The 27,826-nt window shown below is 37.6% G+C and overlaps 2 protein-coding genes across 2 annotated transcripts; both read left to right on the forward strand.

The window, feature by feature from the left end:
* The first annotated feature begins 2,052 nt into the window (after positions 1-2,052).
* LOC144634686 (uncharacterized) lies at positions 2,053-5,355 on the forward strand. Its single transcript, XM_078493720.1, has 2 exons — positions 2,053-2,204; positions 4,073-5,355. Exons 1-2 carry the CDS (start codon positions 2,136-2,138, stop codon positions 4,763-4,765), a joined length of 762 nt encoding a protein of 253 aa, XP_078349846.1. The 5' UTR covers positions 2,053-2,135; the 3' UTR covers positions 4,766-5,355.
* Positions 5,356-6,788: 1,433 nt separating this feature from the next.
* LOC144634710 (CUB and peptidase domain-containing protein 1-like) lies at positions 6,789-23,816 on the forward strand. Its single transcript, XM_078493746.1, has 4 exons — positions 6,789-6,809; positions 14,341-14,468; positions 15,520-15,676; positions 23,582-23,816. The coding sequence occupies exons 2-4, from the start codon at positions 14,384-14,386 to the stop codon at positions 23,808-23,810; spliced, it is 471 nt and encodes a 156-aa protein (XP_078349872.1). The 5' UTR covers positions 6,789-6,809; positions 14,341-14,383; the 3' UTR covers positions 23,811-23,816.
* The last annotated feature ends 4,010 nt before the right edge of the window (positions 23,817-27,826 follow it).

Here is a 27,826-nt window from a genome sequence, read left to right on the forward strand (position 1 = left end):
TGGGAAATATTATCTTTGTATGACCCTTTTGTTGTTAAACTAAGGGTGAAAATATTTCAGTACGTGTTGTGTGGATTATCAAAACACAATTGCTCGGAATCTACGTAGGTAACTATCGCTCGTATCTGTGAAATTGTGGTTATGCCGTAATTAAGTTGTTTATCACAAAGGAAACTCCCTGTATCCTCTGTAATGTTTATCACGTATTCGTTAGCTACCATCACGTATTGTGAATGTTATAAGCCCGGAAATAATATTGCGTGTTGTCACCACGAATAATCCTAGATTGTATTGCTGTAAAACAAGTTATCAAAAGGCGGGGGCAGTTTTATAGTGAGAACTATTACTAGTACATAGGGAGTTAAAGCAAGTCACATCGGGAGCTTCGCTAAACGAAAGGTTTAACGAAGAATGCAATAGCTGTCCCTTGTCTCACCCTTGCGTTAGAGACAAGCTCTGCACAAGCTGGTTCGACAATCTTGGACTGCATATATTTTCGTTTAACTTGACTTTATTTCTTCACACTTTAAAGTTACACATCATTCCCCGGGGGGGGGGGGGGGGCACCCTATACCAGACCGTGTTCAGCTGATTTTGGAACCCTATACTACACTAGACACCAAAACTCCCTACCCTATCCCAGACTTGCATTTTTTTAGAACTGTATCACTATCAGTGTTTTAATGGAAAACCATTTATCAACAACGATGTCGCGATGATTTTATTTACGTTTAGGAAAGCCTCTTTCTCTTCTGCGTTTTTATTCTTATTTTGGACTTAATTCGTCATACAACCGATCAGTTTGCCGGCAAATGCTACCCTTTTTTAGACCAAAACTCTCTGATTTCTATAATATACCCTATCCCAGACTAAACTGCTTGAAATCCATACCCTTCACAGCGGCACATACCTATATAGCTCATATGTGGAAGTGTCCCCGGGCATCAGTCCCATTCTACATCTAACCTAAGACTACAAATGCTTAGTTTATTAGCTACGGATACCCACGAAGAGAAAACATTAGTTCGGTGTGGTCAGATAGTTAAGCTTCTCGCGTTCTACAAGGGTGCATTAATTCTTATTACGTGGGTTTAATTGACAATCACAATATTAATCTTTACATGCGGTTTTCTAGAGATTAGCTGGTTATCATTGTTTGTGAAAGTTCGGTTTGCCTATCGTGTGTCACGATGTTTCCTGTTACATCCTACAAATCAGCGAAACAATGGCTTACTCTGCACGTGCGTTACAAATATTCAGCTGAGGGAGATTCTGACACCGCAGGACATATCGGCCTGAGGCCTTGACCGTACGGACTACCCGAAGCGCGGTCCTTGTAACAAGACGAGGACGGATATTTTCCCAGTACAACCCCGAACAAGCTAGGTTAATGAGAGACTTATAACACGACGAAGAAGATTTTTGTAGATATATGTAGGAAGCGGAAAGGATGAAATGAATAGGATTCTGACTGAGGACCCACTGAGTGTTTTATTCGGTAAAGAATTCGCTAAAAAAAATTACAAGCCAACAAAAAGTACGAGAGGTTCATACGAGTCAACTTTATCTTTGTATATTATTGGACCGGCGATAGAGCAATGAGATTGGTTGATTTAAGTTATTGGCCACTCGTAGGCTTCGTCGTCGTGGTTGCTTAACAAATTAACTTGTGTACTATTTATTACCAGTTCTGCCATGTAACATTTATTAGCAAACTGACAAATTAAAACAAAAGAAACCTTGCCAAGGTTAAACCAATTATTGATCTTGCGCAACATATATGTCATACATGTTGTCATTTCTCAGGATTATAAATAGCACCTCCACTTTGAAATATCAAGGATTTGGATTAAACGTAAAGGATAAGGAAATTTAAAGCAAGGTATTAAAAACCACTGAAACCATTAACAAATGAAATAATGATTTTTAGCGTCACAATTAATCAGCAATTTTAGAATGTTTTATACGTGCTCGGAAATGCAACGTTCGTCATCATCCTAACTACGTTTAATCCTTCAGGGTAAGCCAGCGTCTCTAAAAGATACGTGATCGCTACCGCGTTTACACATGTATAAATTGTCAACATCAATTCTATCCTGTTCATGACTTGTTAAGTACCTTTCGACAGCAGGAAGATGATTTTAACTGCTTTTGTGGTGTTTTGTGCAGTTGCTAGCCCGCTTGTAATTGTACAAGGGGAGAAGGTAGGTTTGCTCGATATAGAGTTAGAAACAATCACTAGCTGGGTTTGTCAGTTCTCTGCAGTACAATGCAGTAAAATGTTGTAATGTTTAGTAGCAAGGTCTCCTCAAGTAAATATCCAATTTATCAGTCTCCCACCAAACTCCTCAAACGTGCACGTGCTAAGATAATGCATTTTTCTCTGGCTAATTAGAGAAGTTTTTGCCGAACACTTGAAAATAAAAACTTGTGAAATTATTAAATAACGACGTCGCCGTCCACACGACAGCATTAAGGGAGTTTAAGCAATCACAACGGCGACGCCGAGGGGACTGCTTTATGAAAAAATTGAATTCATTTTTTTAGCCGAGAATTTCATGATTATCCAGATGTATTCAGGACGGCACTAGCTCTAGCTGAATATGAAGAGAGATTTTTCAACCCCAAATAGAAATACGAAAATTTGGCCGTCCGTCGTTCACGTTCTCCAAAATACGTAGAATGTGGTCCTTTTAAGTTGTTGTTTTTCAAGATTCAAGGCGCACGTGCAGAGATTATTTCATCAACTAAACCTTTTGTTTGATGACGTCGCTCCCTCCATTTGGAGGAAGCGTTGCGTGACATCCTAAATAACGGCTGCTATAGAGACTAATAAATACCGTACTGAGCACTTACCATGCTATAATTTGTTTTTTTTATACATACTGAGATTTTTTCCGCGCTGAACAGGTTTTAGAAACGCAGAATACATAGCATACATATTAAAAGTACACGAAATGGAAGTATTTCAAAATGACAACAAAAAAATCGTTGTTAAAAAATATCATTTATAAGAAATTTTCTTCTTGCTGGATTTCTTCAAGTTGTCTTTGATTGTTTTACCACAGTAAAAATGCTGAAATTCAATTAACTTGACATTCCTCTGCGTTTTTGCTCGAGTGTTTTTGTTTTCTTGTAATTGGTCGGTAAATTATCACGTCGAGCGAGATATTTTGAGCAGTAACGAAAGCTGGCACCATCGAAAATGCTGCTTTGGTTTAAAGATGTTGATTTGTTTTGACAGCCGCTTTCTGATTGGACGAACAGGGTTTCCCACGTGTAAAAAAGTCGTCTCGCTATCGTCATTGGCTGCAGGAATTTGCGAACGGGGTTTTACACAGCTCGATTATCTCTGTAAATCTCAGTATGTATGTAATAAATACTTATTTCAAGGCAGTCTGTTCAACTGAAGATTGGACTTGGCATTGATATGACTACATAGTTTCGTACAAATGTCGTGGCATTTTGGCAATTTTTTCTGATGAGTGCCGTACAAATTATGTGGTATGAAACTATAAAGTAACAAAAATTCCAAGTCCAATCTCCAGTTGATCAGACTGTCTTTTAATAATACGCCCTAGTTTTTCTAGTGAGCACTCCGACAACAGTTTTATAAATCAACTAATATATCAGTAAACAAACTTTTATAGTATAGCGTGAAAACAATGTGTTAAAAATGTTTTTATATGTAATAAGAATTAGGAGCGCATTGATCTACGTGAAAATGTTTGCACGGATAGAGTCAGACTGAGTGTTTTGATCAGGTCTTAGTTCTCTTATCATTTACGAGATGTTTTTTCATTAAACCAGATCTAAACAGGAAGGTCAATGCGCTCTTGATTCTAATTAATTTTAAAACCTTTGGAACACATTACGTCATGCTATCGTGCCATCACTACGTTAGCCGGGCGGGAGGTAAATGTGAACATGAGTGGGCAGTAGAAAGGAATATTGAAGTTATTTTCCTTCCTGAGGGGCTCCTGTCTTGCAGTTATGCTCTACAATGTTTTAAAAAAATTTTGGTTATTACATATAAAGTTATGTATGTGGATTATGTTTTTTTTTGGTTTAGTTTTCTGATGGCATCCATCTGGAAATGAAAGGATTTATCGCGGGATCCTGTTTGGACTACCTGCAACATGGCAGGTTTGAAAACGGCTTTTACTGGCTTTTTGATGATCAGTACCAGCGATACGTGGCTTACTGCGATTTTTCATCCGAGCCGGGAGCAGCCTGGACCCTTGTGATGTCCTGGAACCGTGCATCTAAAGATCTGCCCCATTTTCGAAGCAGGACATTTCTGCAAGACGCACCAATTAACCAGAAGACTCCAAACTGGCACGCGTACCGTCAGACTCTGGCTCGAATGAAGACCCTCCGCAGCCATTCAAAGTACTGGCGGGCTACATGCAGTTTTAACCTCGTACAAGAAATTGATTACCGAGATTACCTCAGAGGCAAGTTCAGCGACTTTGACATCATGAGCTTTCTTGGTTATGGTCAGTGCAAACCTGTGGATTATGTGAATATCCGTGGACATGCAGCGGGGAGTGGTACCACAGCAAGGTTCTGGCAGGTACAAAACACCTACACCCTGCACATCGACAGCAGTCACTCTGGCTGTGGCTTCATACCAACCGCTGGAGCTGTTCCAAGTGAAGACAACTTTGGTTACTACGACGTTGTTAACACTAAATTCCGCTGCACCGCGGCAGATGATTCCACAACCCAGTGGTGGTTCGGTGGATACTTGGATGAACAGTGAATAACAGGCTGAGCTTGGTCTAAATCATGTCAGAACTTTTAGAAACTGAGTGAAATTTGAATAAATTACTGCAATTTAGTTAAAATTGTTTCACATGTAAACAGATTAGAAAGATAAATTGTTTTTTTTAATAAGGACCTTACGAATACATTTTGCCTATTTCACACCTGTGACATAAGGTACTACTTGTTTTAAGAAATAAACTCGATGACACTTCGTCGTCCAAATGTTTGTTTTTTGTGCAAGTTTAGTACGTTGTCCCTGGTACATTTAGAAGCCACTCTCGTATAAGCCATTCGACGCTTCAGGCTTATCACACTACCAAGACATTTACCAATCTACAAAACGCGTCAACACAGAGTAGGTGTCAATGGACACAAAACATCCAGCCCATGGGATCAATTTCAATCATTTTTGTTTCGTTGATCGAGGCCATAACATCCCATAAATTGTCCAAAAATAGTAAAAAAGTACGGATTTTGTTAAATTAAGCTACTGTTTTCATTTTACAAAGAACTTCGTGCATAATAAAAAATGAAGTGATACGGAAAGCTGCCAACTACAGCTTCAACACTCAGCTTTTGCACAAATTTTAAAGAAAAGTGGCAGTCCCTGCAGTCGCAGTTCCTAGAGTTTTTGGTATTGCACGGTAAAGGAGAAAGGTTCTCGAGTCGCCGAGAATGCTGCCGGCGTAGGAAATGTTCACCTTTGGAACCGTTTCGTGCCTTTGCGCACGTTCGTATCCAGGTACCGCCGTGCCGATCGGCCCAGGACCCAAAAAGGCTAAACTACCCACAGCCAAACCAAACTGTTGCAAAACTAACAAAGACCCTGTTATATAAGAATTATTGAGGTAACTCTCTACTATAAGCACTCTGAATCATTGCAGTAAAACCATTTTAAACACTTAAACCTGCTTCAGGGGCACCCAACAATTATCCGTTTTAGCGTTATAGGTGTCCATTTTGTCCGATTTTAAAAAGCATTACTTTTAAACGCTAAGAAAAGCGTTTCTTTTCGGCTACGCTAGCTGAACTTTCAAACTTCAGAAAATTTTAGGAAACGAAATGTTATTACCCGAATTTATGAGCCACTGTTGCTTTCTCGAAAATCGTAGGTGGCCTTTTTCATGCCCAAAACGACATTTTTCTCTTTCCTAAAACAACAGGCATTACCTTGCCCATGTCACGAAAGTTTGAGCTAAAGAAATCTCTAGTTTTTCGTCACACTTTAATCCAAAAATCGTTGGCGATTATAGCTCTTCCGAACAGATATCAACCGAAACGGTCTGTTGGGTGCCCCTGCTGCTTTGCTTTCTCAAAAACGATGGATTGCTTATATTGCAAACTGATATCGCTTGAAGAGAAAATAGTTGCGTATATAAAACGTTTTCAAAAGATTGCCTTGCAACTTGCGGACGCCTTAGCAATTCCAAGTCAGTAATAGGAGAAGCAAGAAACATGTCCTTTAATTAATTTAAAGAAAACGTACTTATTTCAGGTCTGTAGTTCATACTTTTATATTTGACATTTTTGTTCATTCTTTTCTTTACTTTAAACATGTTTCATCATCAGTAACTTGTCAAGACCTGAAATGTATCCTTCATGATTTTCTTCTGTTCGAAAACACCTAAACATTAAAAATAGTTTGAATGAGTCAGTTGCAAAAAACGAACCCTTTAGGGGGTAAAAGAAGCAATTTAAAGACCTTTTATTTTGTCAAATTGTTTTGAGTGTAGTTTATACTTTTATATTTGACATTTTTGTTCATTCTTTTCTTTCCTTTAAACATGTTTTATTATCAGTAACTTGTCAAGACCTGAAATGTATCCTTTGGGATTTTCTTCTGTTCGAAAACACCTAAACATTAATGGTTTGAATGAGTCAGTTGCAAAATACTAACCCTTCAGGGGGTAAAAGAAGCAATTTAAAGACCTGTTATTTTGTCAAATTGTTTTGAGTGTAGATTACCCTTGCAGCGCCAAGGGAGGATCATTTTAATAAAACCACATTTCACCCACAAACCTAGCTAGTGCTACCTCAAGGTAAGGTACGAAATTTCAATTATGAAATTTTGCCTACTTTAGTTTTAAGTATCAATCACGTTTACATTTTGTGGCATTTCATGCTTTCGACATTCTTCTTTTGTCGCTTTCCTGGAACTTTCCGTTAGCCACGTTACGTAGATTTAAGTTAAGGTAAGTTGACAAAGACGAGTCACTTGTTGGCCGCAAGGAGTTGGTTTGTCTCTGTTTGATATCAGTGTACTGTGAAATGCTGAAATCGAGTGATGCGAAATCTGTTAGCGATCGCAGGTTAAAACGCTGTGTCAACAGATGGGTTTTAAAACTGATAGCCGGAGCATACTTGTTGGGTTCTTATCGTCGACTTTCAAAAGGGCTGTAAGCTGGGCGAAATCAGGTGAAGGTTTGAATCGTCCGGTTTAGGTAGAAAAAAATCTTACATCGAAAAAACCCTGAAGTTTTAAGTGTGAATAAGTTGGTTATTTAATACCATATACTTATATAATGTACTTAGAATTCGTCGGTTTCGAAAGGTTGACGTGAGAGTATAATCGTACCCACTCGCCATAAAGTATTCTGTGTAAATATTTCAAATTGTTATGACTCTCAGTTTTTTGACCGTACTGTTTGTTCCCGCAGCTTAAGGCCATGCAGAATAGTATTAGAACTGCAATTCAAAAGTTCCTTTCCTGCTTTTCAAACTGTTTATTATACGATGGGTCCTTCTGATTAGCTATACCGCAAAGTCACAGACAAGGAATTAAATTCTCTGTGATATTTTAATAGGGACGTTTGAACAGATGTTCTTCGCTTTTTTTAAATACAAATAATTTCTTCTTGATAAAAGCCAACTAAAGTCATATTACTTATGTCAGGAGCCCATAAGCGCTCAAACAGCAGGTCAAAAGACAAAAAAATGGATGATTTTGTATAAAATATACTGAATCAACGAAACCATAGTATTCCTTTTACCCTTAATGTGAGACTTTTATTCTTGATTATTGGTGGGTTATTTGCACTGTGTATTTCTTGCATTGACATATATTAGTTTTTTGACAATTAGTTTTGTTTTTTAATAGCTTCAGTTATAATAGGAAACTTGCAAGGAGATACAGAATAATTTCCGATGGGCTCTCTTGGTGGTCCGAAATATACAATACGGACAATAAATTAGTTTTGCTTTTAGGATTTTCTGAAATATTGGAATTGAAATAAGTTATGACTGCATGCCCGTCAATCCTAGTTTAAGGGAAAACGGACTTAAAAATGCCAGGTATGTATCTCAACTTATTAATAAAAGAATTCGGTCAATATTTCACCAATCGTACCTCGCCAAGCTCGTATTATCTATATTCAAATCTGAGAAATTCTATTTCATTCTAAGTTGATAATTAATTTTACTAAGAATCGGTGGCACAAGTTATATAGTTGGCCTCTATTTTACCACATTATTTGCAAGATAAGGATCATGCCGAGAACTTAGTATACCAGTTTGATATTCTGTGGAGTACAGAGTGTATTAAGGTAACTTTCTTTAGTTCTCAATGTTGGCATACAGATTGATATAAACTTTTTGCAGCCCCTCTTAAATTTACAGATCGTGGACTGATTAGTGCACCGATTGATTGACACAATCTGTTACTCAATGTTCGGTTCAAATAAACGCCATACCCCAAGTATTATTGCGGTTTTCAGTGAAATGCGAACTCTGAAATTCAAAATCCAACTTACGATTGCGTTTTTCGCTGCCGTCAATCATAATTTTACCGACAGCCAACGAAGAGAAACAAATAAAAAGGATCGAAATCTACCAATCACAACTGACAGATGTGACCTATTGACCCGGTTGAAGTGAACTTCTGTTTCCCGAAAGGTCCGCTAAGATGATTGACGGCAGCAAAAAGGGCAAACCGTTGGTTGATGATTGAATTTCGCATTTCACTGAAAACCGCAATTAACGCCGGCTTCTACTGTAACAAGAACATCGAGAAGCTTGAGAAGCTTAAAATCGGGCGCTTTGCCTTGAAAGGCAGGGTTCAGTACAGCAGAAACCACGAAGCAGTTACTTAAGTAGCACTCGACTGTGTTTGTGTAAGTCACAGGGCTTGCATGAGCTGTATTAGTGTGCATAATATAATATCTAGAACGTTGTCGAGATTGCATTATTACTTAATGACATGATGGTTTCAATTTATAAATGTATCTCACACAATACAAATAAACGATTGAAGTAGACGACTAGACAATGTAAAGTTTTAAGACTTAGCAAAGTGCAGTGTATTGGTAATACTGTAAGGTGCGGTTTCACCTGAAGGTCGTGTGCTTTTCGGTATTTTCCAGGCATTGCACTTTGATGGGACAGTACTACAACTGTTTACCGGGGAACTACTATTGTCAAGAAAATGATCACAACTTGTTGATGAATGATTGAACATTTGTTTCATACCATTACTGTAATAGCAATTGATGAAGGCTTTTAGTCCTGAACCAAAGTATAAGGACTGGGAAATACTGAAACCCATTATCAGCCACCTTAAACGGAAATATCTTGTTGGTGTTTCAAGGAATCCAAGGAAACTTCACTCATCCATGTATCTATGTATTGTGGTATTTTGTAATTTTTTGAGTGATTTTTGGGGATGTTTGGCAGGTGATAGTTTTTTTTAAAAGAATTAGTAAAATTTAGACAACTAAGAAATATTGAAAAAATTTAATGTGAATTTAACATTGGAATTTGAAGTTAGAAATTGGCAGACGGACACCAAACAGTCCCGTGACATCCTGGAGTGTTTTTGCATGGGGGTCAACTGTGTGATGATGTTTCCATTTTTTCTTCAAACCCCACTGATAAAGAACTGTTGTTGGTGTTATGTTGGTGTTATCACATGTCAAGCCTTTAACAAGGTATGAAAGAACACAAGGATTTAAATTATTCTGGTGCTCAATTGTTGCGTAACTAAAATTAATGTTACTCAAATTCCTGATGGATTCTGTCTTAAACTGTTACGAGCTTAGTATTTCCAAATTATTGCATGTCAATGTAAGGCAAGACAAGACATGCCTTGGTGCTTATGTAATTCTCTTAAAAACACATAAGATATTGACTATAATTTTGTCTGTGCTATGGCAATTCACAGTGGGGTGGTCTTGATGTGTCTTTAACTTGTAGACTGGACTGGACTAGTAAAACGCGGACTAGTAAAACGCGGACTTGTAAAACGCCTCTAGACACTTCGAATTCCTTGGCCACAATCATCTTACGGCTCTCTTCAATACATAATGTCTCAAAAAACAGTAACCTCAGAAAGAAGTCAGAAGCAAATAAGGTCGAAAGACCGAGTTTGAACATATAACGGCAAATGTTCTAATGTCACGAACGTAGGAGTCGTGTAGGCCCGTCACCTTTATTTACCACATATTGCCCCCAAATTAAAACAGTACCCTCAGAAAGAAGTCAGAAGCAAATAAGGTCGAAAGACCGAATTTAAACATTTAACGGCAAATATTCTAATGTCACGAACGTAGGAGTCGTGTAGGCCCGTCACCTTTATTTACCACATATTGCCCCCAAATTAAAACAGTACCCTCAGAAAGAAGTCAGAAGCAAATAAGGTCGAAAGACCGAATTTAAACATTTAACGGCAAATATTCTAATGTCACGAACGTAGGAGTCGTGTAGGCCCGTCACCTTTATTTACGATTGACTGTTGATTTCTGGACGGGCCCCGTTCTACCTCGTGCGAGCAATACAAACGACTGCACTTAACAGACGTCAAGTGGTGGAAAGAAAGAAACATATGCACACAACTCATAGCATCAATCCCGTTGTTTTAGTAGGGGTTTGCAGAACGAACATGTGCTATACTGCAAAAACATCTCCACGCTAAAACAGACCATAGAGTGCTCAAAAAAGCTAGAAATATGCCGTCGAAGAAACACACAAGAGCTTCAAACACAAATTATTTCGCTCGCTAAACCGTTTAGTTTTATCCGATTTACAAGCGCTTGTTTTACAAGTCCGCGTTCTACAAGTCCGTGCTTAACAAGCCCTCGTTTTACAAGTCCGCGTTTTACAAGTCCGCGTTTTACTAGTCCTCGTTTTACAAGTCCGCGTTTTACTAGTCCACGTTTTACTAGTCCGCCTTTTACAAGTCCGCGTTTTACCTGAGTCCGCGTTTTACTAGTCCGCGTTTTACAAGTCCGCGTTTTACTAGTCCGCGTTATACTAGTCCGCGTTTTACAAGTCCGCGTTTTACTAGTCCGCGTTTTACTAGTCCAGTCCAGTCCTCGAAATACAGTATGCCAAAACTCCCCGCCCTCTAAAGATAAGTCCTTGACGGTTTTTGTCGTTTTTCGGTGCCTATTCATCTTCGGCATCTTTCTCATCCACCTCTCGTTCTGTCCTGTGTCTGTCATCACACGAAAGAAAAGCTGATTCTCAAAAAATCTGCCACAAAAGGAAATTGACAAAAACAATATGAAAACCATATATCGAAAGTTTCTTATTCTAAAATTTTATCATACGTCCTAATTCAGAGCTACAAAGAAGTTCCTCCTTTTGAGTTATTGATACTGTTCTTACAGTACCTCTTTCCACTAGCGAAATTTTACAAAATTCCTCCGCGGCGAAAAGGTAGCGCGAATCCAGAACAGACTCCAATCGAGAGTGGGTTAATTCTAGACTACTATTAATTAACTATTACAACATTCATTTTTAAAATAGTTTCCCAAGCCGACTAAGCTAACTAAACGTCGAGTGTATCTTTCAGTAAACAAAACATGCCGTTATGACGCCGGAAATCCAGCTCACGCATACTATACCCCGTGACTCACGCAAACCTCCGACTTACGTGCTACTACAGTCATTCCTTTCTAAACATTTTTTTTTTTTTGACCACCACCGTACCTTTCTACCCAAAAAACTCATGAAACCGCCCGGTTTTAACCTGTTTTAACCTTTCAAAAATTAGAGCGTTCGAAACTAAATAAGATCCGTAATCACAAACAACATACAGCCGTTTACCAGCACTCTTTAAAACTCCTGAAACCCTTCAAAATCAGGCAAAATAAATCTTTGAAATAACCTTTCTCAATGTTTCTTATTTTTTATTCAGTTCTATAAAATGCCTTTCATACACTACTGTCAAACAAAAATTTCAATTTCCTCAAAGTTTCAAGACAAATTTCGTGCACAATGTAATTTGATTAAGCCAATATTATCACGTCTAAAAATACTTCAAGCAATTCAGTGAAAACCCGTTTTTTTTTTCGTATCAACGAAAACCACTTTCGAATAATCAATACATGAAAATAACAATAAGATCAAAAGGAAGAAAGGAACCTTTCTAATTATTTGAAGACTTTCAAAGCCGTGATATTATGCATCCAATCCGCGATAAAATTTAATTACAACAAAATCCAAGTTCTCATTTTGAATTCCATTTTTTTCAGTTGATACCTTTATCCAACTTATGAAAAATTCCATTCAAGTTCCTATTAATACTGTACATACCCAATGTTTTGCTCAGGTCTTCAGAAGCGTCTTACTAACCAAATCTAAAATAATTCCAAAACATGCCGTACAAACATTCTACTCTTTGTGACAAACGACTTGACGACCAATTGTTCAGAAATGAAAATCGACACAGTTCTTGCTAAATAAAAAAAAGTTTTACGGCGGAGTCAGGCTCAAAAAATATACCGCAAGATCACACCCCCATTCATAGTCAGAAACCAGCAAACCATCTAGTTTGCTAAAAAAAAAAACACTGCGTGACATCAATGACGTTACCTTTTTCATTTACAAAAATAACTTTAACTTGTCAAAGTAAGTGCAATTGTACAGTATGGGGCCCAGTTCTCGGCCACTTTGTGTTTAACGCGTTTTTTCACACTCCAGTTGAATCAAAAGAAAAAGGTATTTCCTTCAAACGATAGACTGATTCGTGTGCTTTAAGTATCTTGAGTTTGATCGTTCAATTCGATATAGAAAGCTCACACGTCGAGTTTACGCGGAGGTAGGTGAATTTGCATTCCCGAAAAAGTTGTTTGTTTACGGCTCCTTAAAATTCATGGATGTAGTTAAACTCGTATTTTATCCAAAAGCCCCCACCATACGAGCTAATTTTTGGCATGTGAAACGTAGAATAATTCAGCTTTCTGCTTTAGTTAACTTTTCGTTGAACCGTTGTATTTTTTGGTCTTAATTTACTTCGAAATTTTTTCTTGCGACGTTTGCGTATTTGCCAGTTCTCGGCCACCCTGCTCGCTATCACAGCTTAGCGCTTGGTTTTTAATATAATTTCATCTGCTGCTGCCAGAATGAAAGAAATAAATGTTTTAAGAATAAAGTTCAATCTTATCTCTAAGTTTTGAGCTGACTCTTGTCTTGTCTATTATTTCTACAACACCTAAATCTTTCAAGACCTTTTCACTGCAATAAACCATCTAAATGCACGGGTCACACAATGCGGTTTTGCCAGAACCTGCACATAGGCAACTAGGCGCGTTAAAATCCTTCTTTTCTAAAGTAAAACAAAGCATCGTAAAAATAATTTGGGATCGATATAGTATAAATAGGTTTACAGAGTGATTTTATGACTGTGAAAATTAATTGAGCATTTTTTTACAGATAATTACGCACAAGCTTTTTAGTGGCCGAGAACTGGGCCCACAAATGGAGCTTTTATTTTTATTATTGCTCGGGCAAATTAATTTTGACCGGTCGATAGCTTTACACCAAAAAGCTGAATAATGTAGCTAGCTCTGGGAGAAATTTCAAGTTCCTGCGGTTCTTCTGAGGTAAGAAATACAAGTTTACGTCAAAAGTGGCCGAGAACTGGGCCAAGGTGGCCGAGAACTGGGCCCACAAATGGAGCTTTTATTTTTATTATTGCTCGGGCAAATTAATTTTTGACCGGTCGATAGCTTTACACCAAAAAGCTGAATAATGTAGCTAGCTCTGGGAGAAATTTCAAGTTCCTGCGGTTCTTCTGAGGTAAGAAATACAAGTTTACGTCAAAAGTGGCCGAGAACTGGGCCCCATACTGTACTTTGCACCGTAAGCTTTTTTCTCTGTCCTTCCGCCGAAGCAAAAAAACACAACCTGATTACACATTAACCCAAAAGTCGACCAAGTGTGCCTGCAACGATTTCCTGTCAAAACTAAAATGAAAACCATTGCGGTATGCGTCACCCGTAGCGGTTTTGTAGCAACCCCGAGCTATCCCCGTCTTTTTGGCCGCGCCAGGAGACTACGCTCTAGGACGACCAAAGGGTAAACCTTAAATCGGCCACGCCCGATTAATAAACATCGGGGCGCTAAATTAAAATTCGACCATGTAGAACAGGCGTGTATTTGATTTTTTTAGTGTGTTCCTTTTATCAAGAAAAGACGGCGTTTCAACATCCTTCAGCTAAAACGCTAATTGAAAAGGAAAGTTTAATTTTAGTTTGTAGTCGGCTTGTCTCCCCGGTGAAAGAAATGATAACAAACGGTCAGGTAATCAGTACAAGTTGACCATATTTTTTTATCGTTTATCTCTTACTACAGGAAATTTGTTTCAAAAGTAAACATTAACCCCCTTTTAATTGTTATGGACTACTACTTCGCCATGTTGCTGCTGTTCTTACTGCCCATGTTATTGTGGAATGACAGTTATGGTGGCTCAGCTACACAAGGTGAACACTTGTTTGTTGGTTTTTCCTAGGACTAAGGGAATGAGTAATGTACAAGCAACGTGTTTCGTTTATTGCTTACAAATAACCTGTTTAAGGCAGAAAGTAACTGATATCGTTTACTTACTGGAGAGGCAAATTGACCTAAAATGCCCTATATTTCTTCCTTAATTCGGAGGTATCGACTGTATTTGCTTTTCCAATAGAAGGGCATGTCATAACTATGATAATAATAATAATAATAATAATAATAATAATAATAATAATAATACTAACAATACTAAGAAGAAGTACAAGAAGAATAGAATTAATATTACTTTATTTCAGCGCTATTTTTCTTTCTATGTTCAATTGCGTTTTAAAATTAAAACAAAAAACAGTTATTATAACTCAATCCTTTGGCTCGTTACACGTTTGTCCCTTTGCAGAATAAAACAGTCTTAAAAATTAGGATAAGAAATCGCACAACCTGCAATTAGAACGAGTGTCGGTTTGAAGTGGGAGATAAAAACGGAAAGTCGTGTGATTTTTTATTTATAGTATATTCACCAAAATTATGGGGAGTGTGATTCAGGTATTGAATCATGACCACTTGGAACCCCTACAGTTTGGAAATCCTCGTTACGTCTTCGGAATACTTTTCCGGGTTACTTCGAAAATTTCGGGTCAACTAAATATAATAAGTCCTCCCTTCAACTTCGAAAATGTCCGTTGGCTTTGGATCAACTTGGAAATCTCTGGAAATCTTCGGAATACTTCTAGTCAACTTTGGAAACGTACAATAGTCTTCACATCGGCTTCGGAAATCTTCCGAACAACTTTGGAAAACCTCAGCTGATATACACTGATTTTAATCAGTGATTTTAATCAGAGAATAAAAATTCTCTATGGTAAGCAGCCTGTAATTCAGAAGAATTACATAGTTCTTTGGATTAAACGGCACCAAGGTAAAACAGAGTCAAAATTAAGTTTAGGTTATCTCAAAGGTATCATTTATACAGTCCTATTTAAATTTTTTTGTCTTAATTCGAAATTGCCGATTTTCTTTTGATAGAGTGTGGTGTTTTGCTAAACAACACATTGAAAAGTCCTGGATATCCAAACAGCTACCCGAACTATATGGACTGTGTTTATAAGGTTCCTATTCCTGATGGCATGGCCATGAATATTTCTTTTCACTATTTTGAAGTGGAAGACCATCCTTCGTGCAAGTAAGTGGTGTCACTGACACTGTAGCTACTTAAACACACCAAACCCTGACTGGAGGCCACCAAACTTGCTGTTGCTAACACCTCACCAGGACCTCCTTATACACTTAGGCGAGGAGATGGACCTGTCCAGCAAAAAAAATCAACTAAATACGAATAGAAATATATAATGGAAATCGTTTAGTCATATTCACGGTGAAATGTGAAGTACCGGCCAGTAACAGGCCACACTACCTATTAGCGCAATAAAGCCATGCGGGATGTTGGGAGAACACGAGAAAAGCTTTTCGAGTGTACTTACGATATCCTAACTGAGTTTATTGCGTCAGTTAACACAGAGAAAATATGGTGTGTTGCTTTTATGAAATAATTATTGGAAAATGTTGTCAAAAAATTGACACCTTTTTCAAAATTCCTGCTCCTGTTAATATTTATTAGCTTAACCAAGTCATTGTAAATCTTATCGATGAAAATACTGTGTGAAAAACCTTGAATGTTATGAGCCTTCGGCCCTACTCAAAAATCGCAAAAACTTATTTAATCTTTAATCTTAGTAACTAATTTGATCGTCCAATTTGTAATAATAATAATAATAATAATAATAATAATAATAATAATAATAATAATTAATTGCCCCCAGGGTTTTGGCCCAGAGGCCAAAACCCGAGGAGGCATCATTGTAATCCGCGCGAATATAGAGTATATATATAGTATATACCAGGAAAATTCTCGATTTGACCAAAGTGAGCGCGCAAATGGTATCGGGAGTTGTGCAATGCCGACAAGGTTGAAAGCCCGCAAGTGGGTATCGGGAGGTGTGATAAAATTGCCTGTACGGTGATTGGTCAATGATGACGCAAGTAAATGATGACTGGGTGACGATGATGATGACAACAAGTAAACAAACGAAGCTTGTAAAGGTTGATTGCAGTTGGGCAGAATTTTGAAAAAGATAATTTAAGGTTTTATTCGAGGCCTATTCATTTCACAATGTCTAAAAGCCGAAAGCAATGCAATTGTTGAAAATACTTCGCGATAATTAACTAAGTAACTCGCAGAGAAGTAAGAAAATCCACATTTTTTACATCTGAGTGGCCGAACAAGAAAAATGTCTAGGAACACGTACGAACATATCAAGCCATATCTTCAAATTTGTCTGCGATTTACGATAAGCAAGCCTTAGGTCAAAACCGCGATTTACCAAGCGCAAACTACTTGAACGGAGAAAAGCCTTGATCAGTCTATCTCCGGACGAGATTTACAAGAAATTAAAAAAAAAGATCTCGAGATAATTGACAAAAAGACTCGCGGCAGGCGAAACCGGAAACCAGAACCGAGCGACTTTTAGAAAGTCAAGCGTTTTCATTGTCAAAGGTGAGAAATTCTTTCGAAATCCTTTCCTTTTAAAAAGTTGATCGTTGTCATGAAGCGTGATTTACGATAAGAAAGCCTTTTTCCAACTGACAGTGATTTACCAGGCACAAACTACTTGAATGGAGAAAACTTCAAAAGTCTTGATCGGTCCACTTCCGGACGAAATTTTAATTTTACATGATGATATGCGGCATCAAGAAAAGAAATTCAAAAGAGATCTCGAGATGCATTGTGATTATTTAAAACTCGAGGCAGGCGTTAGCTTTGACAGAGGTAAGAAATTCTTTCGACATCCTTTTCTAAAGATTGATCATTCTCATGTCATTCTTCATGCTCGGGCACTCAGCCCATATATTTATAAAACAATTGGACCGGCTCAAATGGTAATTTTAAAAAGTTTTGCTGTTTCTAAAGTTTATCCTCGCTGAGCTCAAGACTTTACCACAGTGAAGTGAGTTCGATTCGAGCCCGCAAAGCGGCCCATTCAAAGCGACGAAGTCGCGAAAACGAGCCACGCGATAGGTCGACCGTCCCGGCGTGTTAAATTAATAAAGACGACGGACTTTTTCTAAAATCTAGCTTGAGTCTAGCTGAGATCCCCCACCACAGCAAAACATGACAAAATGATGTCAAGATGTTGTTGCGTTCTTGTAATTAAATGATTTACCGTATCATAATAAATTATCATCCAAAATAAAAAAAATTAATTTCCAATCAAATGTCTGAATTGTAGAAAAGGATGAACAGCAAAGAAAAAAAACCGATAAACATCGTCGAAACGTCGGGGGCAACCTAGTGTCAGCTATTTCTAGTAGTAAATATAATGCTCAAATAGTTAAAATCTTGCAGAAGATGCTAGGATATTATAGGCAACGATGGACATACATATCTATTTAGTATTTATACACACACAGTGATCTTGGTGTTTCAAGCAATCTGATTGGTTCGCTATCTCGGGCTAATTAACAATTATTCGCCGAAGGCGAAGTGATTATAGTTGATTATAACCCATTGATTAATTTTCGCGCGCGCTCAATGGACAAAACGCATCACGTGGTACAAAATCGGACGACGGGTATCAGCCAATATACCCTGTCCGATTTGATATCCGTCGCCCGATTTTGTAGGCAAGCACAAAACAAACGAATGAAGTCTCCTTATTCAATTCTAACTTTTCATGAAATCACAGAGTTAAAAAATCACGTAAACAATCAACTTACATTTGTTTCAACCACAGTTACGCCGGGTTTATTACGTAGGTTTTTTCCTATAAATTTACTGGCGATAAAGCGCATTGTAGAAATTAATCGGAGGGTTATAAAATAAATAAACCCCTTTCGGGCTTGCTGGTGTATTGGAGGATAATGCCCTTGGCTGAAAGATTGTCCTCAAAATTTCACAGTTACCCTTGAAGCTTTGCTTCTCGGCCAACTGTTCATTTTTCGACAATCTTTCAGCCTCGGGCGTTATCCTCCAATATACCAACCGCCTGAAGGGGTTTATTTACTAAATAATCCCCGAGACGAAGTCTCGTGATTATTTAACAATTATCCTGCGGAATCGCGCGGAATATTGCCTGATAATTAGCCGACGAGGCCGTAGGCCGACTTGGCTAAAATCAGACGACATTCCGCAAGATTGAGCAGGATAATTGTTTTATTATTCAATAAATTGTCAACGAAACACATTTTGCAGATAGAAAAATTGTCATTATGCAGCGCTTTACAAGATTTCGGACGAATCTTCACAACCTACGTATATCGCAGCTTATTATTCAACAAATGCGCGCGCTGCCCATATATGGTCAAAATGTTATTGATATCTGTCATCCCTACATGACAGATATCCTGCGATATACTTAGGTCGCGAAAATTCGTCCGAAGTCTTGTAAAGCGCTGCATAATTACAGTTTATCCATCTGCAAAACGTGTTTCGTTGACAATTTGTTGAATAATAAAACAATTATCCTGCTCAATCTTGCGGAATATCGTCTGATTTTAGCCAACTCGGCCTATGGCCTCGTCGGCTAAGTATCAGGCGATATTCCGCGCGATTTCAGCTGATTGTATAACACATTTGATCAATCTTTCCATTGAAACTGGTGTGGTCCCGTCTGAATGTAAGCAAGCAAAGGTTGTACCCTTGTTCAAATCTGGAAACAAAGATGATCTGGACAATTACAGGCCTATATCAATTTTACCAATCCTGTCGAAAATTTTGGAGAAAGCTGTCTTCCATCAGCTACATAGCTACCTATCAGAAAACTCTCTCCTCTCGCCATATCAATCGGGTTTTCGCGCAAATCATTCAACTCAGTTGGCCGTCACCTTCCCTACAGATAACATTCGTGGACATATGGACAAAGGGCTATTGACGGGGGCAGTGTTTATTGACCTGAAAAAGGCATTCGATACTGTTCCTCACGATGGTCTTTTAAACAAGCTGTACAGATATGGAATTCGAGACCTGCCTCTCTCGTGGTTTGAGAGCTATCTTAATAACAGGAGTCAAAGCGTGTCCATTGAAAATCACCTTTCTTCTGCCGCCAACATCAGTAGCGGAGTACCTCAAAGTTCCGTGTTAGGGCCTCTTCTGTTTATTCTTTACATAAACGACCTTCCTTCAGCCGTTGGTCTGTCAAGTGTTATGTTATATGCGGACGACACCGTAATTTTTACTGCGGCTTCAAACATTGACGAGCTACAACTGAACATCAGTCTCGATCTCAATAATGTCGCTAACTGGTTAACAGCGAACGGTCTCTTTCTCAACATTAAGAAAACTGAGTACGTTTTATTTGGAACTCGGCAGAGGCTAATTAGATCCGAATCCCATAGTCCACTTTTCATGGAAGGGAAGGAAGTTAACCAAGTTAAATCGTTCAAGTACCTAGGAGTCATATTAGATGAGTGTTTATCTTTCAACGATCACATAAGCTATGTAAGGTCAAAGGTTTCCAGCAGACTTGGCCTCCTGTCACGACTAAGAGGTTGTTTAACCACGGAAGCAGCAAATAAGATCTATTTGTCCACAGTCTTACCTATAATAAGCTATTGTGATACGTGCTTTTGCCCTTTGGGCAGCACTAACAAAAAGTCTCTTGAACGCCTACAACGACGAGCTGCGAAAATAGTATACGGGTTTAAACCTGACATAGCTACGGAAACAATACTCGAGAACCTACGTTGGCCGCCTCTTACAAAAACTATGGAAAAGCACTGTGCACTGTTAGTTAACAAGTGCTTGGTCGGAGACGTTCCCTCATATTTTAAAGACTATTTCCTGTTACGTAGCCAGGGCGACAAGCAACATGTTTTTAATCAGAGATGCACTAGATCGTCTTTTACTGACATTATACTTCCAAACATTCATTTAGATGTCGCTAAAAAGTCTTTTTATTATCATGGTGCATCCATTTTTAATTGTCTTCCGACGAACATTAAGACTATGCAGCCAAAGGAACGTTTCCAAGCTATTTCTGCTTTTTATTCTTAGGTTATTTTAAGAACATTTTTAATTCGTAATTTATTTATTTTTATGAGAACACTAGTACTTCTTTTAAACTTTTTAACTTTTTTTTTTAGCATTTTAGTGGTATCTTTTTAAAGTAGTTTTTATAGATAGATAGATATTTTATACATACTCTTTTTTACTTTAATTTGTTTTATTTTACACAGGGCCCCCGTTGATACCAGTCCTGCGACTGAAGGGGTCACCCTGTTAAAATATCGATTATTATTATTATTATTATTATTATTATTATTATTATTATTATTATTATTATTATTATTATTATTATTATTCGCAGGATAATTGTTAAACTGTTATGTACGGATGACAGATAACGTTAACATTTTGACCATATATGGGCAGCGCGCGCATGTGTTGAATAATAATGTTGAATCGTCTCGGAGATTATATTTAGCAATTATGGGATGAGGCTGAGTATTATATGAAGAATTATGCAGATCGAGGAGGGTGTTACACCCTCCGAGATCTGCATAATTCTTCATATCATACGAAAGCCCAATTCAATAACTGTTATATTATTCATTCAAAATGTTTCCTGAGTTCCAAATGCACAAAATGAATTTAATAGGGTTTTGACAGTAGGCAAGGTTCACATATACACAACATGCAACGTTCGCTTTTAAATTTGATTTAAACTTCAAAAACTCGGTTACCTTCATTAAATTTATTGTCCTTTATAATGTCGATATTTAGCATTTGCTTCAGTGAAGTGTCTATTGAAGCTAAATCTGATGACACAAAGCGATGTTTTCGAGTACAGGTTTCCATCGTTCTTGCTTACTTCGACGTAGAATTTTCGTAAAACCGCTCCAAGTCCTCCGCTGTGGCTGGATCAGGGATCTTTTCGTCTTGAAGATACGCTTTCAAAATCGATCGACTCCCCTTCGTTGCTTTTTCCGTGTTTTGACTTTCCTTGTCTTCTAATAATTTTAAATTTTACCTCTTCGTAATGCTCAAATCTAGCGGACATTTTCGCGCTTTCAACCTGCTCGGCCGTTCAGTCGCGTGACGTCAGCGGTTTTTGGGAACGAGGTTGCGATCCAATAATTTTTGATATTGGACGATTGCGATCCAATAATTGGAATTTCTTCCAAATTTGGTCGGCGCTAGCCGAATAGCTGGAATTAGCCGGGGATCGATAGCTAATCAGAAACACAGAAGTATTTTGAATAAATAATAATCAACAATAATCACTTCGCCTTCGGCGAATAATTGTTTTAGTATAATTTTCAGAGGTGAATATCAAAAACTGCAAAATAACAATAGAAAACACGAAAACAACAAACAGAAGTACTTGCATACGTGTAAACCAGTTTAATTCATCGATTGAAATCATGATTTACACTCAAGTTTTAGCAATAAAACGGAACAAAACAAATACTACGAAAAAGATAGATATGTAGTACCTTTGTTTCATCGTTGGTTCTTTTTATTTTTGTGAATCCTCTCGAAATTACTAGCTCCAGTGAGAAGAGAACGTTTTTACAGTCGATCTGACTGAGTACATGGCCGTGTGCGATCTCCAAAACCACCATGTTTACGATCAATTCTAATGCCTTAAAAACCATCTCTTGAAATATTTTTGGTCCAAAAGCCTTGGTAGTAAATTTGCAAAATTCCCAATGTTTCAAATATCCGCCAAGCGCGGTGAATATTGCGACATAGTCCGAGCTTCTCGACCAATCAGAATTGAATTCACCTAATTATACTAATGAGTATTATTCACTCCCTTAGCTTCGAAGTGAATAATGCGTGATCCAAACAGAAACAAAATAGTCGGCGTAAAGTCGCGTTCGGCGTTTCTGAATCGCAAATACTAAGAATGCAAGAAGATGCTGAACCAGAAAAGACAAAAAAAGGCAAGAAATTTTGCCTTGTTGTTTTAAAATATAAGAAAAAAATATATTTTTCACATTTTAAACAAAAAAACCAAAAAAATAAAAAAAAAAAAAAAAATGCTTACCGTCAAGTCGCTCTTCGCCCGGTATAGGCAATTGAATACCGCAGATTTATCAACAGCGAGTTGTTCAACCAAGATCCTCCACAAATATTCAGGAAAAAGTCTTTGTGCAAGAAAACATCTAGTTTTTAACACGGTTCTGCACACATTCAGTGTAATCCAAACTTTCAGATGGATCCTTCGCCAACTGCTCTTTCAATTTTCAATTCAAGTGAACTTCAAAAAGTTTGATTTGATTTATCGGTCAAAATGTTTCGCAAGCAAGTTTTTGAATCAGATTGCTGACCATTGCTGGTTGAATTGACTTCAAGGACCACTTCGCTAGATTGTGACGAGGATTTTATCGACGATTAACTAGATTTTCTATTTTTGAAGATTCTGTAAACTGTTTCGCGCATGCTGGTTAGTGCCGCTTGTATGTACGTTTTCCACGCATGAATTGAGAGGTAAATTAAATCGACTTTAAATAGTTTCCGTCTGAAAACTTTAAGATCGCTTGTTGTTGAGATCACTTCGTGTGTGTATACTAAAACAATTATTTTTTTGAAATCTCGGTGAATAGTGGCAGAATATTCACCTTCTTTTCAAAGAATAATTGTTAAATATACAGTATTTGTGTCAATATTTTAACACTTTCTTTGTATTTTTGGATGTGATGCAAGCATTGAAGTTTACTGGATGTTTTTTTTCCATAAGAGTATTTTGGGGTATTAAATTATGACAATTATTGCACCTCCCCGTCATTTTAAACCTGCCGTGGGGATAGTGTACACTCTGCAGATTACAGTCAACTTGATTTGCTGTTGCTGTCTGTTACTCTTTATTCGATTGGTAATCAATATACTCCCAACAATACAATTGCAACACTTATTAACAGTGCTGCATCGTTCCAAACCAATGCACAAGAAAGATAGTGCAGACACTCACTAGCATATACTTCATAACAATTCGCTATTGTTATTTAACGGTAAATTTGATGCCGCGGTAAAAATGTGCCACATGTGAAAACAAAAATATCTGACCTGTCATATTCTTCTTGGCAGATTTGACTATTTAAAGATTTCCAGTAACCATACATTTCGTGTGTTTTGTGGTAATGAGACTGGGCAGACAGTTTTAATAGCTGGTGACGACGTCAGGGTAACATTCCACTCAGACTCACATGTTCAGGAAAGAGGATTCTTGCTATTTTTCACTGCTGTCCCAGTAGGTAAGCGCAATCCAGCTACGGATGTCTTATTAAATTGTGTAAGTACTGCTGTAGACTTATGAAGTGTACTCAATCCATAATGACTACCTCAAGTAAGAAAATATACTAGTTATGCAACGCTTTCGAGTTGTACACTTAACAATTATTCCACGAGCGCGAGTTGGATATGAGATGGTAGATAGCCAACGAGGCGCATAGCGCCGAGTTGGCTATAACGATCTCATATCCAACAAGCGCGAGTGGAATAATTGTTTTATTAAAAACGCCCAAATAATTGCAATATTTTAGCTCCCCAGCTAATTTCGTTGTCGCGTATCGGCTACTATATGTGTGATGAATTGTATATGCAAACGATTCTGATATTATTCTGATTACTATTCTGCACCGTACTCTGTGGAACTCGATGCCATCTAATACTTATACCTAATCGTACCTTTTTGGTACGCTTCGGCGGCATATCAGGCGAGTTTGGTTGAGCCATGGTTCGTATTTTAATACCCATGGCGAGACCAAACGAGCCTGATATGCCATCGAAGCGTAACAAAAAGATACGATTAGGTATTTACCGTACCCAAATTCAGAACTTAGCGAAAAATTTCAGTCTGAATGTTCCAGTACTCGTCGGCAAACATCGCGTAATTGGCGAGCGCGCTCAAATTTAGCTTTGGTTGGAAAGTTTTTACTTCTTCTACTAACGGTAAACACCAGCTAATTTAAATTACGAGGCTCTGTTTTATTGGTAAAAACCTCTTTTCAATTCATCGTACGTTAACACTACTTTACTTGAAAGTGTCCATGATATGGTGGCATATCAGGTCAGTGACTTGATATCGTAGGATATCAGGACAGTAGATCACGCTTCTGATTGGCTACTTGCGAATTTGGGTACGGTAATTATATTTGATTTTATTTATTTAAAGTGTATATCAGTTTTAAGTGTACTTTTAGTGAAGCGGGAGTTAGATCCCCCGTCACATATCGTTTTTATTGTGAGTATGTATGTATCGAATCCATTAAGTTAAACTAAACTAAACTCAAATTTGGTCAAAGTCCGGCGATATCAGGTCAGTGACTTGATATTGCCGCAGAAAATCAGTACAGTGGACAATGTGAATACGGGTAATGTGTTAAGTGTTAACAAAGTATGGGCAATACATTTAGTCTCTTTGGTGGCCATGTGAATGATACGATAAACAAACACATGCATGCCAAGGAGACATATATAAACATTTGGCGTGGAAATATGCACTGATATTTTTCTATGGACATTATCTGTTCCGAGAAGCGAACAGTTTTCCGAGAGCGAAACTGTGACCTTCGAGAAACAGATTTTAACCAAGGACAAATATCAATGCATATTTTTGAAGCCAAATGGAGGCTACCGTGTTTATTATCCTTCAAATATTTTTACGCAACGCCGCTCAATTAGGAAGACCCTTGCCTGAAAGTTTTTTAAAACGTTAAAAACTTCAAATTAATTTTATTGGCATTCAAAAATGTTGCTAGTCTGTTCAAAATCTTCAGGTCTATTCAATTTTAAAATTTACTTGGGATGACAACTAAACGTGCAAACGTAAATCACAGAGTTTGAAAACTGGGCAATATCACTTATGGATATCATCTGATATTCCCCAGTTTTGGCTTCATCACGTGACGAATTTAGAGCAAACTCGTGTGCAAAAAATACTTGATGGATTTTAAATAAACAATAACCTGAATTTGGAGCGAAAATATGCATAATTTGTCCGCGGACATTATCTGTTCCGAGAAGCGAACAGTTTTTTTGAGAGCAAAGCTCGAGGAAAACTGTGATCTTTGGATCTTCTCAACGCTTTGAAATGTCAAAGTGATTCTGTTGGCATTCAAAATATTGTTGGTCTCTTCAGACTATACAGTTGTATTCAATTTAACAATTTTCTCTGGATGAAAACTAAACGTGCGAAAGGAAAATCGCAAAGTTCGAAAACTGGGGAATATCACTTGGGGGATGTCATTTGACATTCCCGAGTTTTAGCTGCACAACTTGACACATTTAGACCAATCGCGCGCACGAAAAAATATTTGATGGATTACAATAATCGTTACCGCCTTCTTCGTCGTTAGTAAACATAGCTGCTATTTAATTAATTTTAATTCTTATTTCATTAGTACCTCCCAACATTATGTTACCAGCCGCTACTGTGCGAACCTTACCAGGGTACAAAGTGACAATTCCAGTGACTGGAGTTCTTCCCATTTACACGGCGATAGTAAGAAACTCTACAGTATTGGTAAATACAACGAACAATGCAATCGTTTCCTTATCAGAAGAAGGAAATTACACCTGTGAGGCGACCAGCAAGTACGGAACTGACGTGAAAGAGTTCTTTGTGCTATTCAACGGTGAGAATATAACCTTCCTTCTAAAGCTCAGAATATCTAGCGATATGGTCTGAATGGAGCACCTTCTAAGAGCGATTTTCAATACAAACTTGCTGGTAAACTTGTTGCGACTTCAAAAAGTACATAGATGGAAATGTAAAAACAAGTTTTTATTTGGATTATAAAAATAACAAAGGCTCAAATTTTCTGGGTTTATTTGCAGTAAGAGAGTTTATTATCTCGATTACTGCTGCATGGCTCAACATTGCATTACAACCATGTGTTACAACGGCGCCTCTTCTACCATTGCCACCTTTGTAACTAACAGTTGCGTCCGTCTGGAACAGAAAAAGTAGACCTGAAATGTTAAAATTGCCTGGGGACGAAACGATGCATCACCCAAATCTTGACTGTAAACCTCATTGTTGTGCCCTTTCCATACACTACAGCACACCCAAAATAAAATAATCTTTCACTTTCAGCAAATTCCTTGTAGTTCGATGCACATACCATTCATGCCAATGAAACAAATAATTCCTATTCCATTTTGTAGGTACATATCTCTACCAAGAATCTTATATCTATTTTTAGATTGTGGACCTCAATGTTCTCATTTTTGGAGGGAGTATGGTGGTAACACCCTTTCTTGTGGGAATGTGACATCGGATATTGTAAATTGTTTTACAAAGATGACGGAAACGCTGTAAGACGTTTTTTGAAGAGGCATCCCTACTTATTTATTGACCCATCCATTAATCTTCTATTATTTTTTTCTTATTATTCTTTGTTCCGAGGAATCTAAAAATGAAACGAAAATTAACAAAAGTTTCAATTAGGTTCTTGTTCAGTTTTATAGCTGTACATTCCATCGTATCGTTCAAGTATTATACTGTTAAGGGGAAGGCGATAAGAGAATAACAAAGAGCACGTTTTATATTGAGAAAAATGCAAATGTTAGCTAATTAAGCCGTATCCTTTGAAGTTTATACAAATACTCGTGCGGCAGATGAAAGCAGCTGTCCCGATTTTGCGGATTCCAGCAGATATTTATCTCCCATGCTTAAAAAGGCGTCGATTACGTAAATTTCCATTTGTGTGTAGGTCTTAAAAGATTCCCAAGAGGTTAAGTAGCCAAAACGTAAACAATGTTCAGCCAAAGCTGGCTCTAGCGATTTTTTATCTTCTAACTGGTTTTCTTATTTTCTTTCTGGCTTTCTTTCAGTCCAGTAGAAAATTTACGTTCTATTTCTCCGACTTTATGTCTTCATTATTTAAATTAAAACCAAGTCATATAATTTCATCTAGAATAAGTAAATGTTACATTTATCTGACAATACCTCTCAAGGGATTTGTCTTCAAACGCTATTACATTTCTACCTGACAGAATGTTTGCGAATCTGACGAGGCTGGAATCCCTGTAAGTGAATATAAGAATACTAAACATACTTACTGTACTGTATAGAGGAGAATTATCCAATTGTGTTTCATCACATACACAAGCAAGGAATACTAAAAAGAAACAGCAAACGATGCTGTGCCTTTTTTGAAACCGAAACGGTGTCACAAGGTTTGATTTAGAATAATATACATGTACTGTTTTACATAACCGGTGTTAGTATAACTTCCAGTGGTAAATTCAATTCTGATTGGTCGAGAAGCTCGGACTATGACGCAATATTCCTCGCGCTAGGCGGTAATATAGCATCAAGGTTTGGCT

This window comes from Oculina patagonica, chromosome 13 (genome assembly GCF_052425735.1).
Source record: "Oculina patagonica isolate OP01 chromosome 13, crgOcupat, whole genome shotgun sequence".
Classification (NCBI taxonomy): Eukaryota; Metazoa; Cnidaria; class Anthozoa; order Scleractinia; family Oculinidae; genus Oculina; species Oculina patagonica.